Below are 12,200 nucleotides of genomic sequence, written 5' to 3' on the forward strand. Positions count from 1 at the left end.
CCCTCCGCAGGCAACAGCGAGGGCTGAGAAGGAAGAAGAAGGGGTGTCTTCTCCCCACCATGCCCTCATGTGGTGTGGGACAGCTGCAGCAGGACAAGGAACAGTGGGCTGGGTGCTGAGTCTGAGCCAGTGCGCGGTCATGCATCACTTTGAGCTTTCAAAGTCGGTCTCCTAATTACAGTCCTAATGAAGCAGGATGTGCTGTAGCCACGGAGCCACAGAATGAGGGGCCACTTGTCAGCCCCAAGCTGCCTCCGCAGGCAAGGCAAAGCCTGCCAAATAGAAAAGCAAATAAGCAGACTTGTGGGGTGAGCCAGAAGCCTCCTCCCCCTCCTGGAGGAAGGCGGGAGAGCAAGGCAAGCCTGGGCCCGAATACGGAAGAGCTAGTCCCCAGAAATCCCCCCTCTTTCCATCCCCATTTTAGCAATTGTTTCTCCCCCATTCTCCACCCTGACCCACCGCTTCCAGCAGCCCGGCTCCTCCCTGTAGTCTCAGACAAGGTCCCTCCCATGAGGAGCAAGGAGAGGGGGGCACAAGCCCCTCCCCGAAATGTAGGCAGACTGAAGCTGATGAGTCTGGACAGGTAATGTAAGGGAACAATAGAGAGAATTTAAGCACTATGGGAGGCACTGTGGTCCTCCTGGGACCCCTTACCTCACACGACTAGAACAACTGCCTCTGACCTTCCCTTTGGGGTCTGCATTATGTGCAAGTGTAAAGATTTTTCTATAAAAGTCACCCACCCATCTTACCCCAAGCCCCAGGCTGGGATGGATCCTGGCAAAGTTCACTGGGAGACCTGCAGGGGTGAGGGCTGGGGAGGTAGTCTCGTGAAGCAGCTGTGGAAGCAGGTATAAGCCGGAGCCAGCCATGGAGAGGGCAGAGCAGGACCACTGAGTCTGGCAGAAGCTACAGGAAGAGCAGCTGGGGGTCAGGAGGGGGTGGGATGGGCAGAATAGACTGAAGTCCACGGATACTTGCCTTTCCTCCTTCTTGGGACAACACCCCTGCCCACCAGAGACTCATGGGGTGGTCTGGACTGAGGGGTCCGTCTCATTTTTATTTCATCTTTGTGATGAAATTAAATTAATTATACATAATAAATTTCAGAATCCACATAAAATTAGTGAGTGCCCAGTTCTGATCAGGGACCCAGTAAGTGTCAGCTCTGGGTCACTGAGCTGACCCAATTGGTACTGGGGCCACACAGGGTGGATGTCAGGGTGACAGGCTGTGGAGGAAGAGGCTCTCTCAGCAGTGTGTCCCTGCTTTCAGAACTGATGAGGGCGCCTCTGGAGGCCTCTCCCTTGATTTCATTACTTCTACTTCCTCCCCTAACTGGATTAGATGGCGGTCTATGAAATCCAGGGCATCAAGATTGGCTTTCTGCCTGGAAATGAGGAGAAATGTCATTACAGGTCCTGAATCAGCATCTCACCCCAGCCCCAGGGGCCACCTGGTCAATGGCGAGTCGGTCTTTGCCTTGGCTAGTTATTTCTTCCTTCCCTCTCTCCTACATCCATCCACCCACCCATCCATCTAATATACATTCTGTAGTTTTTCTGCTACAGCCAATCGTGTTCAGCTGTTCTGAACAGGAGACAGATGTGGTGCTTTTTCTTATCTAAAACACACAGACAACTAGGAAATTCCAAACCATCTGACTCAGATGCTGTACAGAGGGCATGTTCAGTGGGGAGCCTCCGAATGAATGAAAGTTACTGAGAGGAGCAGGTGAGAGAGACAGCCAGGTCTAATACCCAGGGACAAAACAGCCCCAGAAGTCTTGCTTATAAAGTGCAGTCCGTGCCAAAGTCAGCCTCAGAGTCATCCAATGCTTCACTCTTCCCACCCCAAGAGTCTTCATATAGCAGCTTTCTCCTGGTACATATTTGATGGTAGAGGGACTGGGGGATGAGGCCCAGACTGGATTGGATACCTCTGTAGTTGTATGAATGTCCCTTAATCTATTGATGCAAGACTGAAAATGCTTCTTGTTAATGAATTTCTGCACACCAGATTTATTTTTAAAGGGTAGTTATTTAAAGGATCCTAGAGGTAAACGGAAGGGTCCTTGTCCTGATTCATCTGGTTCATAGATGTGGTTTTTCATATAGAGCGTCCACTTAAAGAGAGGCCCACCTGCACTCATTCTCTCTGTTCAGGGTCAGACATTCGGGCACTTCTAACCCTGAGCACATCTGTCTTTGTTGGCACCGTGCCCATTGTTCTATTTGCTTCTTTCTAGCACAACACTCTAGACAGTGGAATATTTGTCTACTGCGTGGCCAAGACAGGATTCCAACAGCTGACGTAGAGTGGAAGCGGGTCATCTCTGAGGTCCCTACCAACCTGAGTCTGCATGATTCTTTGAACAATGGGCACGTTTGGGGGGCTAACCATGGATTTCCAGCAGAGCTTTCAAATAACCTCTCCCCAGAGGGAGTATAAGACATGTCCCTAAGCCCGAGGAAATTAAAGTTTTGTCAGAAAAACAACAATGGCAAATAAGCCTGGAATTAGAGGACAGTGTGAGAGCAGAGAGAGCCAGCTGCTGGGCTGGGAGAACCCGGGAAAGCTTTGAGCAAGTGTGGGTGGAGGCCCTGAAGGCTTCCTGGAAGGGCTGGTATTTGAGTGGGGTTAAATTCTAAACAAGCAGAGATGAGAGTGGCAGTCATGTCAAGAGAGGAAGAAGAGAATGAGGAAAAAGAACATGGCTGGAGAAAGAAGCCCATCAGAGTAGAGAGAGAAGAGACACTGTTTAGTGGGTGACAGGATGAGAGGATGACAAGGAGATGGAATGGAAAGCAAGTCTACGCAGCAAAGGGTGACAAAGGAGCATGGAGATTTTCGAATCTTTGTTACTGCACCAAGGGTGGGAGTCGTAGATGGCACGGTTTGTTTATTCTTTCAACAAATATTTCTTGAGTAGCTACAATGAGGCAGACACTAGGGATAAATGAGTTCCCAGCTTACAGGTAATTTGCATTCGAGCATGGAGAAGCAAGGCAGACAGTCAACAAGTAAACACATTTTTTGGAAATGAATTTTCTGGTAGAGTAAGTACTGTGAACACAGTAAAATGGGATAATGTGAATAGAGTATATTGGAGGAGGGGTTACCCTAGGTGGGGTGGGCCTCTATCTCAAAGGCAAGGCCTCTCTGAGATCACATCTGGGCTGAGACCTGAATGATGAGAAGGGGACAGGCATGTTAAGACCCGTGAGGCTCTCTGAATAGAGAGAACAGCAGATAAAAAGGCCCTGAGGCAGGAAAGAGCTCGGCTTGTTGGAGAAAAGGCAAGGACAGTGTGGTTAGAGCACAGTGAGCAAGGGGCCAGGTGGTGGGAGGTAGACAGGGCCCAGGCAGGCAGGGCCTCCTGAGCCATGAGGAGGAGAGGCTTGGGGGGTGTAGAAAGGCACGCTGATGGTAGAAAGGCACAGAGCAATGTCTCTGCACCTTCTCTTCCCAGAGGCCGGAAAACTTCTTGACACCAAACAACAGCAAGGTTCTGCCCATCCTGTACCCCAAGATCTTAGACGAGAAGCTGGGTACCATCCGTGAGTCCTGGTCCAAGGCCACAGTGAGCTCCACGACTGGCTCCAACACATCCACTTCTCAGGAAGCAGAGGAAGAGCCTCAGGTGCCCAAGATGTCCCGAGCAATGGTGAGTGTCTCCCCTCCAGGGCCAGGAGGGCCAGAGCGGGGATGGGGCCTGGAGAAGGGGCTTGCCTGCCACCTGTGAGCTGTTCACTCCTTGGGTGGCGAGTGGACCTTCCCTTTAGGCACACTCTATATATGAGTCACCCTAAACTGGTGGAAGGTGTGGAGTCTTCATCTTACAGAGTTTCTTCACCTTTGAATGGAACTCTCAGGTGATTTCTTTCAAAACAACCCCTGCAACACTTGTAAGACTGGGTTCCTCTGACTCAGGTAGCCATCAACTAAGAACTTCCTCGAGAGCTTGTCCTCTGGGTAGTGGGAAGCCCCAGAAAGATTAGTGTTGACTTTCGAAAGAGGAAAGTAGGACTCAAAGCAAAGAGGATATTGTCTTTGGTCACAGAGTCTCTACCCTTGATTGTGGGAGTTGGTCTGGCTTCCCGTTACCAGTTGACAAGATGCTGGGAGAGGGATGGTGCAGGCAGCCGGCCGAGGTGATGCCTTAACTTGTTGAGGGCTCAGTGCTGAGTCCTAGCTCCTTGATGCAGAAAGCTCCAGGACAGGCCACCGGAAAGACAGTTCAGTCAAAGGCTCCAGTTGAAGTCCTGTCCCGACCACCATGGGTGAATTCATAAGTGACTTCTTCCCTTCGTCCACAGCAGATCCCATGGGGAACGCTGCTCCGGAAGATCCTGAGAAAAGGCTGGAGCCAAGGCCACCGAACCATAGGGAAGCCCTGGGCCTCCTCCTCCCAGGACCTGACCCTCTCCACCGACAGCCTTCGCATCTTCCCCCGGCACTTCTGCACCTTCCTGGAACATGTCCCATAGGACGAATAGGAAAGGTGCTGTCTGCTGGACGTGCCCAGGATGCTCCCACATGGAACGTCCCTGCCCACCCCAAATGGGACCCTCCCTGGCAGGTCCAGAGCACTCCGAGGCCATCTTCTACACTCACTCCTCTCACCTCTGCCCCTCGGGAAGGCGGCTCCCGGGCCTGACCTGCCAGCTCAGCCATCAGTTGGGTTGAAAATAAGGATTCAGACCTGCCATTGGAGGCTTTGGGCGGCATGAATAAACCAATGCCTGCTGCCTCCACAGCCCGGCCTCATGACGCCCCTCTTGTGCCTCTGAGCAGAGGTAGTGCAGGGGAGAAAGAAGGAGGGGGAAAGTCCAGGGAAGGAAGGAAAAGGGAAGGCGCCATGGAAGGGGAAAGGCAGACAGGAAGGAAGGGGAAAGACGAAGGCATCCCTCCCTGGTCACAACCCTGCAGAGAGCTCAGGGCTCTCTCCTCCCCTCACCTCTCCAGCTCCGGGAGCCTCCCCTGAGATGCCGAGCCAGCCAAGCCTCAGGCATCACCCAGGGAGGCCCTCACCTCACCGCCAGATGCAGACCTCACACCACCCCGGGGAGTAGGATGAGCCTCTCATCTCAGCCACTGGGTGCTGGACCCAAGGGAGCAGTAGGGGCCCCGCTCCTGGTACCGTGCACGGCAGGCCTTCTCCGGTTTGGAGTCCAGTGAACAGTTCTGCCTGGCAAAGGATCCAAGGTCTGAGTGGAGGTCCGTGAGTCTCAGGGTCTGGATTATTTGAGAGAAATCAGAGATGACTTAATATTATATATTCGCACAGATGTAGGTGAAGGCTTTGGGGCCCAGCAGGCCTGCCCCTCTCCCTTGCCCATCCCAGCCTGTCCCAGGCCCAGCCTCCAGCCTATTCCCTCCTTGTTCCTGGCTTTTGGCTTCATTCTATTTATCCTCCAGCCCTGCCTCAGTCCTCCAGCACATCATTCTTCTCTGTCTCTCTGTCAGCACAGATTTACCATGCTGGTTATTCCCACCTCTGCCTCGGTTGGGTCCTAGAGACTCAGCCCCCAGCTCCAGTTCCAAGCCCCTAGGCAGAGCCCAGAAGGACCAGAGGAGGAGCCAGACAAACGTTCATGCAGCCAGTAGAGCCCAGTAACAAGCACTAGAACGTGGGTGGGTAGCAACAGCACACAGCTCCATGACAGGTAGCATGAAGCAACGGGTCACCGTTCCATGGCAACCAAACAAAATTACACAGCAGTCAGCGAGCTCCTGCGACCAACAGACACAACGACAAGCTACAGGACACGGTGCAGGAGCAGTGGAGTGTAGCTGCATAGCAATACCTCCAAGCCGTACAATGATATCACACGACACTGCACTACAGGAAGACGCAGCCATAGAACACGGCCATAAGCACGGAATACGGCGCGTACACTGTAGACAGAGTCACAGGACATGGAAAATACCTGACTGCCCTAGAACACATCTGGGTGGCAATGGCACTGTCGCAAGGTGTGTGACTCCTGGACGTGCGGTCAGGGAGTGGCCACCAGCAGCAGAGCCCGGGGGTGTGACAGTGGGCCCCGGTGACATGGCAGTGATTGGGCAGTGAGCGAACGATTAACTGTGTCCCTCAGCTCTCGGCCACTGTGTCCGGGCTGTGAGCCTCTCGATTCCAGGAGTGCCTTAGTCTGTGTCTGGTCTTGTAGCACACTCCCCAGAGCTCAAGAAACAATTCTGCCACTGATTTCCTCCAGAGCTTAATAGAAGATTGAACACTTTCTGGAGAAAGGATCACCTTGGGAACAGAGAAAGGAGCGGAGGAGACCAGGGTTTGTACCCTCTCTTCGGACAGAATGCCACAGGTGCTCGCTGCCCTGGGGCCTGCCAGTCCCACCCCACCACCACCCCCGGACGCCCTTACCCACAGTGTGCCCTTGGATCTGCCTTCAATCCAGTCAATTCTTCCTCCCTTTATCCGGGACACCTGATTTTGACATAGGCCTTTCAAGTTCCATTCTATCAAAGTGGGTGCAAAGCTCCAGTCCTGAGTGGACCCTCCAGGGTGAGCATCTTGTGGGTATGACCTTGGGTCAAGAGTAAGGCCTGGGCACAACTAGAGGAAGCCTTCACCTCCCTTCTGAGCAGCCCAGGGAGTTTTTTTTGGAAGAGGTGGGCTTTTAAGTGAGGGTGAAGAATGAGATATTAAGAGGCATCCCACACGTGGTAACTCTCCAAACACTAAACAACGTGTAAGCATTCCCCGCTCATCCCCTAGATTCCCTGAGCCCACCTCATGCTGAGCCAGACAATGTCTTCTGACACGGGTGAGAGCCGGTGAGATGAGGGGTTCTATGCGGCCTCCAGACAAGCCAGCTCCATTCACCAGGGCTTGTAAAACCCTTGCCACTGCGCAGACTCCCCTTCCCCAGCAGCTGTATCAGCAGTTCCTCCAATCAGCCAGGGAAAGAGACACACACACCCCTCCGCCAGGTGCCCAGCCCTGTGCCCAACAGTGCAGGGTCCTGAGGCAGGTGGGGTGGGAAGAGGCCAAGGTTCTGAGCTCTGGGAGCTCCCCGGCAGGCAGGAGTGACAGAGTAGGTGCACAGTAGCCAGTAAATATTTGCCTTTCTTTCTATCTCTCTCTCTCCCCCAGCCCCCTTTTTTCCCCCTCCCTCCCTCCTTTCCTCCACTGCTCAGAGGAGATTTGTGGCAGACCAGAGGGCCCTCACACCAGCAGATGAATAATTGACGAGGGTTGTTTAAAGATTCAGTGGAGTTTCCCCAACCTCACCACACTGGAATAACTCATTTCTTTCATTCTCTGTTTGAAATCCTAAACCCCTCCCTTCATCTCTCCCCTTCCTGGTCCCCACGTGCCCGCCCTGCTCTGAGCATAACACTTTTGTTTCTCTCCCACTCCTGAGTCTGCTGAGCCCAGAATGATCCCTTGATCCCCCTCACCTCCTGGTTTTTTAGCATCCCCTTCTCCAGCTGTCCTCACCGCCATTTAACCTGGTAGGTTGACTTCAGCTCCTTGGGACAAAGGGCCCCATTTCAAGGAGAAGGAGAAGAAGGAAGGCCAGAGAAGCTGTAGCGCCTCCCAGGTGGGGCTGGGAGCAGCGGAGGTTGGGGCTCGGGTGACAGGAGGGCAGGCTTCCCAGCCCAGGGACTGCTTCCCTCCCAGCCATGGGGAGAAGTGCTGGCTTTCCCATGCCTTCCCGGGGTGACTTAGAGCACTTTGTGTCTCTGAGCCTTGATTTTTCTGTCTGTAATAGAAGAGAGCTGCTTACCTGCCCTACCTACTTCTGAGGGTCAAATGGAACAGGTGAGGGGCCTTCAGAAAGGGCTGGCAGTATAGCAGAGACACCTGTGAGCCTGGTCCTGTGAGTGTGCCCGGCGTGGCCCTATGGTGTCCAACCATCCCTGCTTTCTCAGGACTGAGGGGTCCCGGGACATAGGACTTGCAGTGCTAAACCCGATAGTCCTAGGCAAATCAGGATGTGGTCATGGCGTGGGCCCTCCCCTGCCCCAGCCCCGCTCCTTTCATGATGGCTATACCCTCAGCCCCCTCAGCACCCCACAGCCACGGGACACATACCCTCTGCCCGTCAGCCCAGCTCCACACTACCCCCTGCGCTCACAGCACTCTCACCACCTCCTTGAAATGACCTTGAACTCCCTTCCCTTCTCTGGGCCCCTGTCCCTTCCTCTGTCAGCAGAGGAAGTTGGAGCAGATGTTCCAAAGGCCCCTGGGGCTCCTGGAGCCTTGGTCCTGCCCCCAGGCTCTGGCCCAGGAGGAGGTCTGCAGACTGGTGAGGCTGAGAAGCTCAGGCCCAACCTTGGCTTCCTGGGCACCACCTGGTGGCAGGTGATGGGTCCTGAGCAGGAGGCAGCCGCCAGCAGTGGTCGCCTGAGTATGGACACTACTGACGTCAGTGGCACCTAGTAGCAAGAACGTCAGCTCAGGGTGTTGGCATCACAAAGCCCAGGAGCCTGGGGTTGGCCTCCATAAACCAGAGTGACACCGAGCCCAAGCTGGGAGGCAGATCACCCAGGTCCCTGAGAGTCTGAGCTCCACCCAGATCTTTGGACCACAAGAGGGAGAGAAAATACAAGAGAAACAGATGGAGACAGAGATAAAGAAAGGACAGCCCTCTGGTGCCCACCTCAACAGCCTCCAATCAGAGGGCCCTGACTCCGTGCCCCCTACAGGCCACCGGGTGTTTCCAGAAACATCGCTGTCACCCCATCCCTCCTGCTCCAACACCCCAGTCTCAGCAGACCCGACTCCACCACCCAGTGCTTGTGGTCCCATGTGCCAGGTCAGTCTTCTGTCCCTGTCACTCTACAAGCACCCCTGTTCTGTCCACCTGTCCTCACGTGCTCATCACACACAGGCACCGGACCCCACTCCCATCCCAGGCCTAGCTCCAGCAGGCAGGAAGGCTTCTGAGGACCCCAGCCCTCCTCGTCTCCTCCCCTGCACTCCTGCAGCCCGAGTGGTGAGCCCTGCGTGTTGGCACTCGGGCGCTTTCTAAAAATAAATCTTGTGAGGGTGCAACTGTCGTCGCAGCTCCCAGGCTTGGCTGAAAGCGCTCACCAGCTCCACTCCTCTTCCTCTCTGTCCTTCTCTTCCTCCTCCAGTTCCTACAGAGAGAGAGAGAGACAGAGAGAGAGAGAGAGACAGAGAGAGAGAGAGAGAGAGAGAGAGGAGAAAGGTGCTTACCAAGCATTTGAGAGAAATAAGGACCCCATCCTGTGCATCTCTGTTATCTTTCCCTGCAGACCCTTCCTCCGGCTTCCTCTCATTCATGCAGCTCTAGCAGGTTTGAGCTTGTCTCCACCACTCAAGAGCTGTGTGACCTTGGATAAATCATTCCATCTCTCTGGGCCTGTCTCCTTATGTTAAGTGAAAGAGATTCCCGCCCCCACCGCCCCAACCTCTTGAGGCGGTGGGAAGGAATAACAAAAGAGTGGATGACGGTGAATTGGAAACTGTAAAGGGCTGTCCACTTTGCCAGGAGGCTTATTAATAGTCACGGTGTTGATGGAGATTTCCGAGGTGGAGAATAAAAGGGGGGAAAGCACACATCCCCCAGGCCTCCCTGCTCTGACCCCTCCTCCAGAAGGGCTACTCCCAGACCCCTCACCCACTTCTCCTCCCTCCTTCCCCCATCCCCGGAATCGCCCCAGTGGGCCATTCTCCTCCTCCATCCATCACCTGGGACTAAAGAGATTAATAAACGAGACTCATAACTCAGCTGCTGGGATACAGCAGATATTTACAGCTCCGTTTCAATTTGCAGAGAGATTAAGTGTTTGTCGATTTATTGTCTTGGGGTGTGTGTGTGTGTGTGTGTGTGTGTGTGTGTGTGTGCGCGCGCGCATGGCTGAGCAACGCCCACTGCAGGCCGGCTCCACCTCCCCACTCCACGTCTCTCTCACTTGTGGGCTCACTCCCCCCACACCATCTCCCACCCCTGCCAGGTCCCTGGAGCTGGTGGGGAGCCCAGGGCTGACCAGCCAGGGAAAGCCACTGGCTGCTGCAGTGGGCTTGTTTTTCTGAACAACCTGACCAGAGGGGCAAGTGGCCTTGGCTCCAGGAAAGGTCCCCAGGGCCATGGAACAGGGATTAGACAGGATGGGAGAGGGATACCATCCTTAGATGATTTAGAGAGCCCTTTCTGGGCCTCCACCAGCCTCATCTCTCCCCATAGAGCAAGGGGTCCACAAGGCCAGGTAAACGCACTCTGGAGCCCAAGCCCCACAATCTAGACCAGTCTTTAGGTATCCAAGACCCCAAAATTTCCTGCCCAAATGGACCTGAGCCTGCTTCTGAGGGCCTTGCAGGCCTCTTCCCAAAGTCTATCCTCCCAAGAGTCAAATACTTTCAGGGATGCACCCACAGGATCAGGCGATGGCTGTTTAGGGGGGAGGGTGGGCACCTGCAGGGAACCTCCATTTATGCCCTTGTCCTGGGCCTCACAGACACCAGGGGCAGATCTGGAGATGGGAAGGCATGCTTCCAAGGAGAAGGCCCTTAGCCTAACTGAGGAGGAGTCTGCAGAGGCCAAAGGAAGTGAGACAACCCGGGGAGGCGGGTGAGAAAGTGACGCCTCCCCGGGGGGCTGGGAAAGGGAAAGAGCTCTGCCCCAAGTCTGAGCAGGGCTTGAGGAGCCAAGAAGGGGGCATGTGAGCACAGGGAGCAAAATGTCAAGCACTCCCTGACCCCCACACACCCTGAGCCACTCCCCTCCCCTCTTGACTTCACAGTCAGGCATATGCACTCACTTGTTCATTCATTCACTCATTCGTCCAGCTTTCTGAGCACCTACTATGTGCCAGGCCCTGTTCTCTCCCACTGCAGACCCATCTACTCATCTGTGCAGGTATAGCAGGTCTGAGTCCTGTCTCCACCACTCAGGAGCTGTGTGATCTTGGATAAGTCACTCCACCTCTCTGGGCCTTCTCATCTGTTAAAAGGAGGGAATACTGTCCCCCTACTCTACTCTTGAGGCTTTTGAGTGCATTTACAAGAGAATGGATGACAGTGCATTGAAAACTATGGAAGGCGGTCCACTTTGCAGGAAGCTTATTAATAGTCACGGCATTCATGGGGTCCTTTGAGATGGAGGGAGAAAGGGGGAGGTGGCACAACTCACCCAGACCTTCCCTTGTTTTAAAAAAAAAAATTATTTATTTACTTACTTACTTTTGGCTGTGTTGGGTCTTCGTTGCTGTGCGAGGGCTTCTCCTTGCAGTGGCTTCTCTTGTTGTGGAGCATGGGCTCCAGGCACACGGGCTTCAGTAGTTGTGGCACACGGGCTCAGTAGTTGTGGCTTGCAGGCTTAGTTGCTCTGCAGCATGTGGGATCTTCCAGGATCAAGGATCAAACCCGCGTCCCCTTCATTGGCAGGCGGATTCTTAACCACTGTGCCACCAGGGAAGTCCCAGACCTTCCCTTTTGATCCCTCTCCAGAAGCTTGTCCCCAGGCTAAGTGACAGTAACATGAAGATAACTCCCTCCAAAGTCTCTGTCCTCAGGAAGCCCCCATTCAGCAGAAGAGACACATCAGAATTCAGTGGAGGAGATTTGTAGCCGGGACTGGGGTGCAGTCTGCTCAGGGGATTGTAGGAGCACAGAGAAGAGTGTACCTAACTCTAACCTCCACTGCCAGGCAGGGCACACTTTATACAGAATGCCAGGCAGGGTACACAGATGGCACTGTTGTCAGTGGTTGTTAGTATGAAAACCACAATAGATGTTTGATTTGCTGGTAGAAGAGAAGTGTAGGCGGGTGAACTTGTTCCTGCAAGAGCAATCTGATGAGTGGAGATTGTGTGTGTGTGCGTGTGCGTGTGCGTGTGCGTGTGTGTGTGTGTGTGTGTGTGTGTGTGTCACCGTACCTCCCAGGTGGAACCCTGGCCTAGGATCTCACCAAGAGACACTGTGGGGCCCTCGGGCTAGTCCTTTCCCTCTCTGGACCTCAGTTTCCTTGTCTATAAAATGGGGATTGGCCAAATCAGGGCCTAGCCCCAAGCACCCAAAGATTGGGCTCAGAGGAGATGCGGATGAGAGGGCCACTGGGGCAGCGGCCCCCAGAAGAGAGATAATCAACAGCTGAGAGAGCACTGGACGGGAAGGGTATCCGGAGACCTGGGTCCCAGTTTCTATTCTGCCACTGACTTGAGGAGTCACCCTGTTTGACCCCCTTCCCTCTCTGGGCCTC

At 54.1% G+C, this 12,200-nt stretch overlaps 1 protein-coding gene across 1 annotated transcript in view; it reads left to right on the top strand.

Annotated features, from left to right (window-relative positions):
• Window positions 1-12,200, top strand: part of CCDC33 (coiled-coil domain containing 33) — a gene marked incomplete at both ends in the record, with an annotated part of 116,841 nt that overhangs the window by 66,359 nt on the left and 38,282 nt on the right. Inside the window, 1 exon segment of the mRNA XM_082649415.1 lies at window positions 3,473-3,667. Coding sequence (XP_082505541.1) covers window positions 3,473-3,667 — 195 coding nt within the window.

The sequence above is a fragment of the Grampus griseus genome (genome assembly GCF_964374135.1).
Source record: "Grampus griseus genome assembly, chromosome: 2".
NCBI classification, from domain to species: Eukaryota; Metazoa; Chordata; class Mammalia; order Artiodactyla; family Delphinidae; genus Grampus; species Grampus griseus.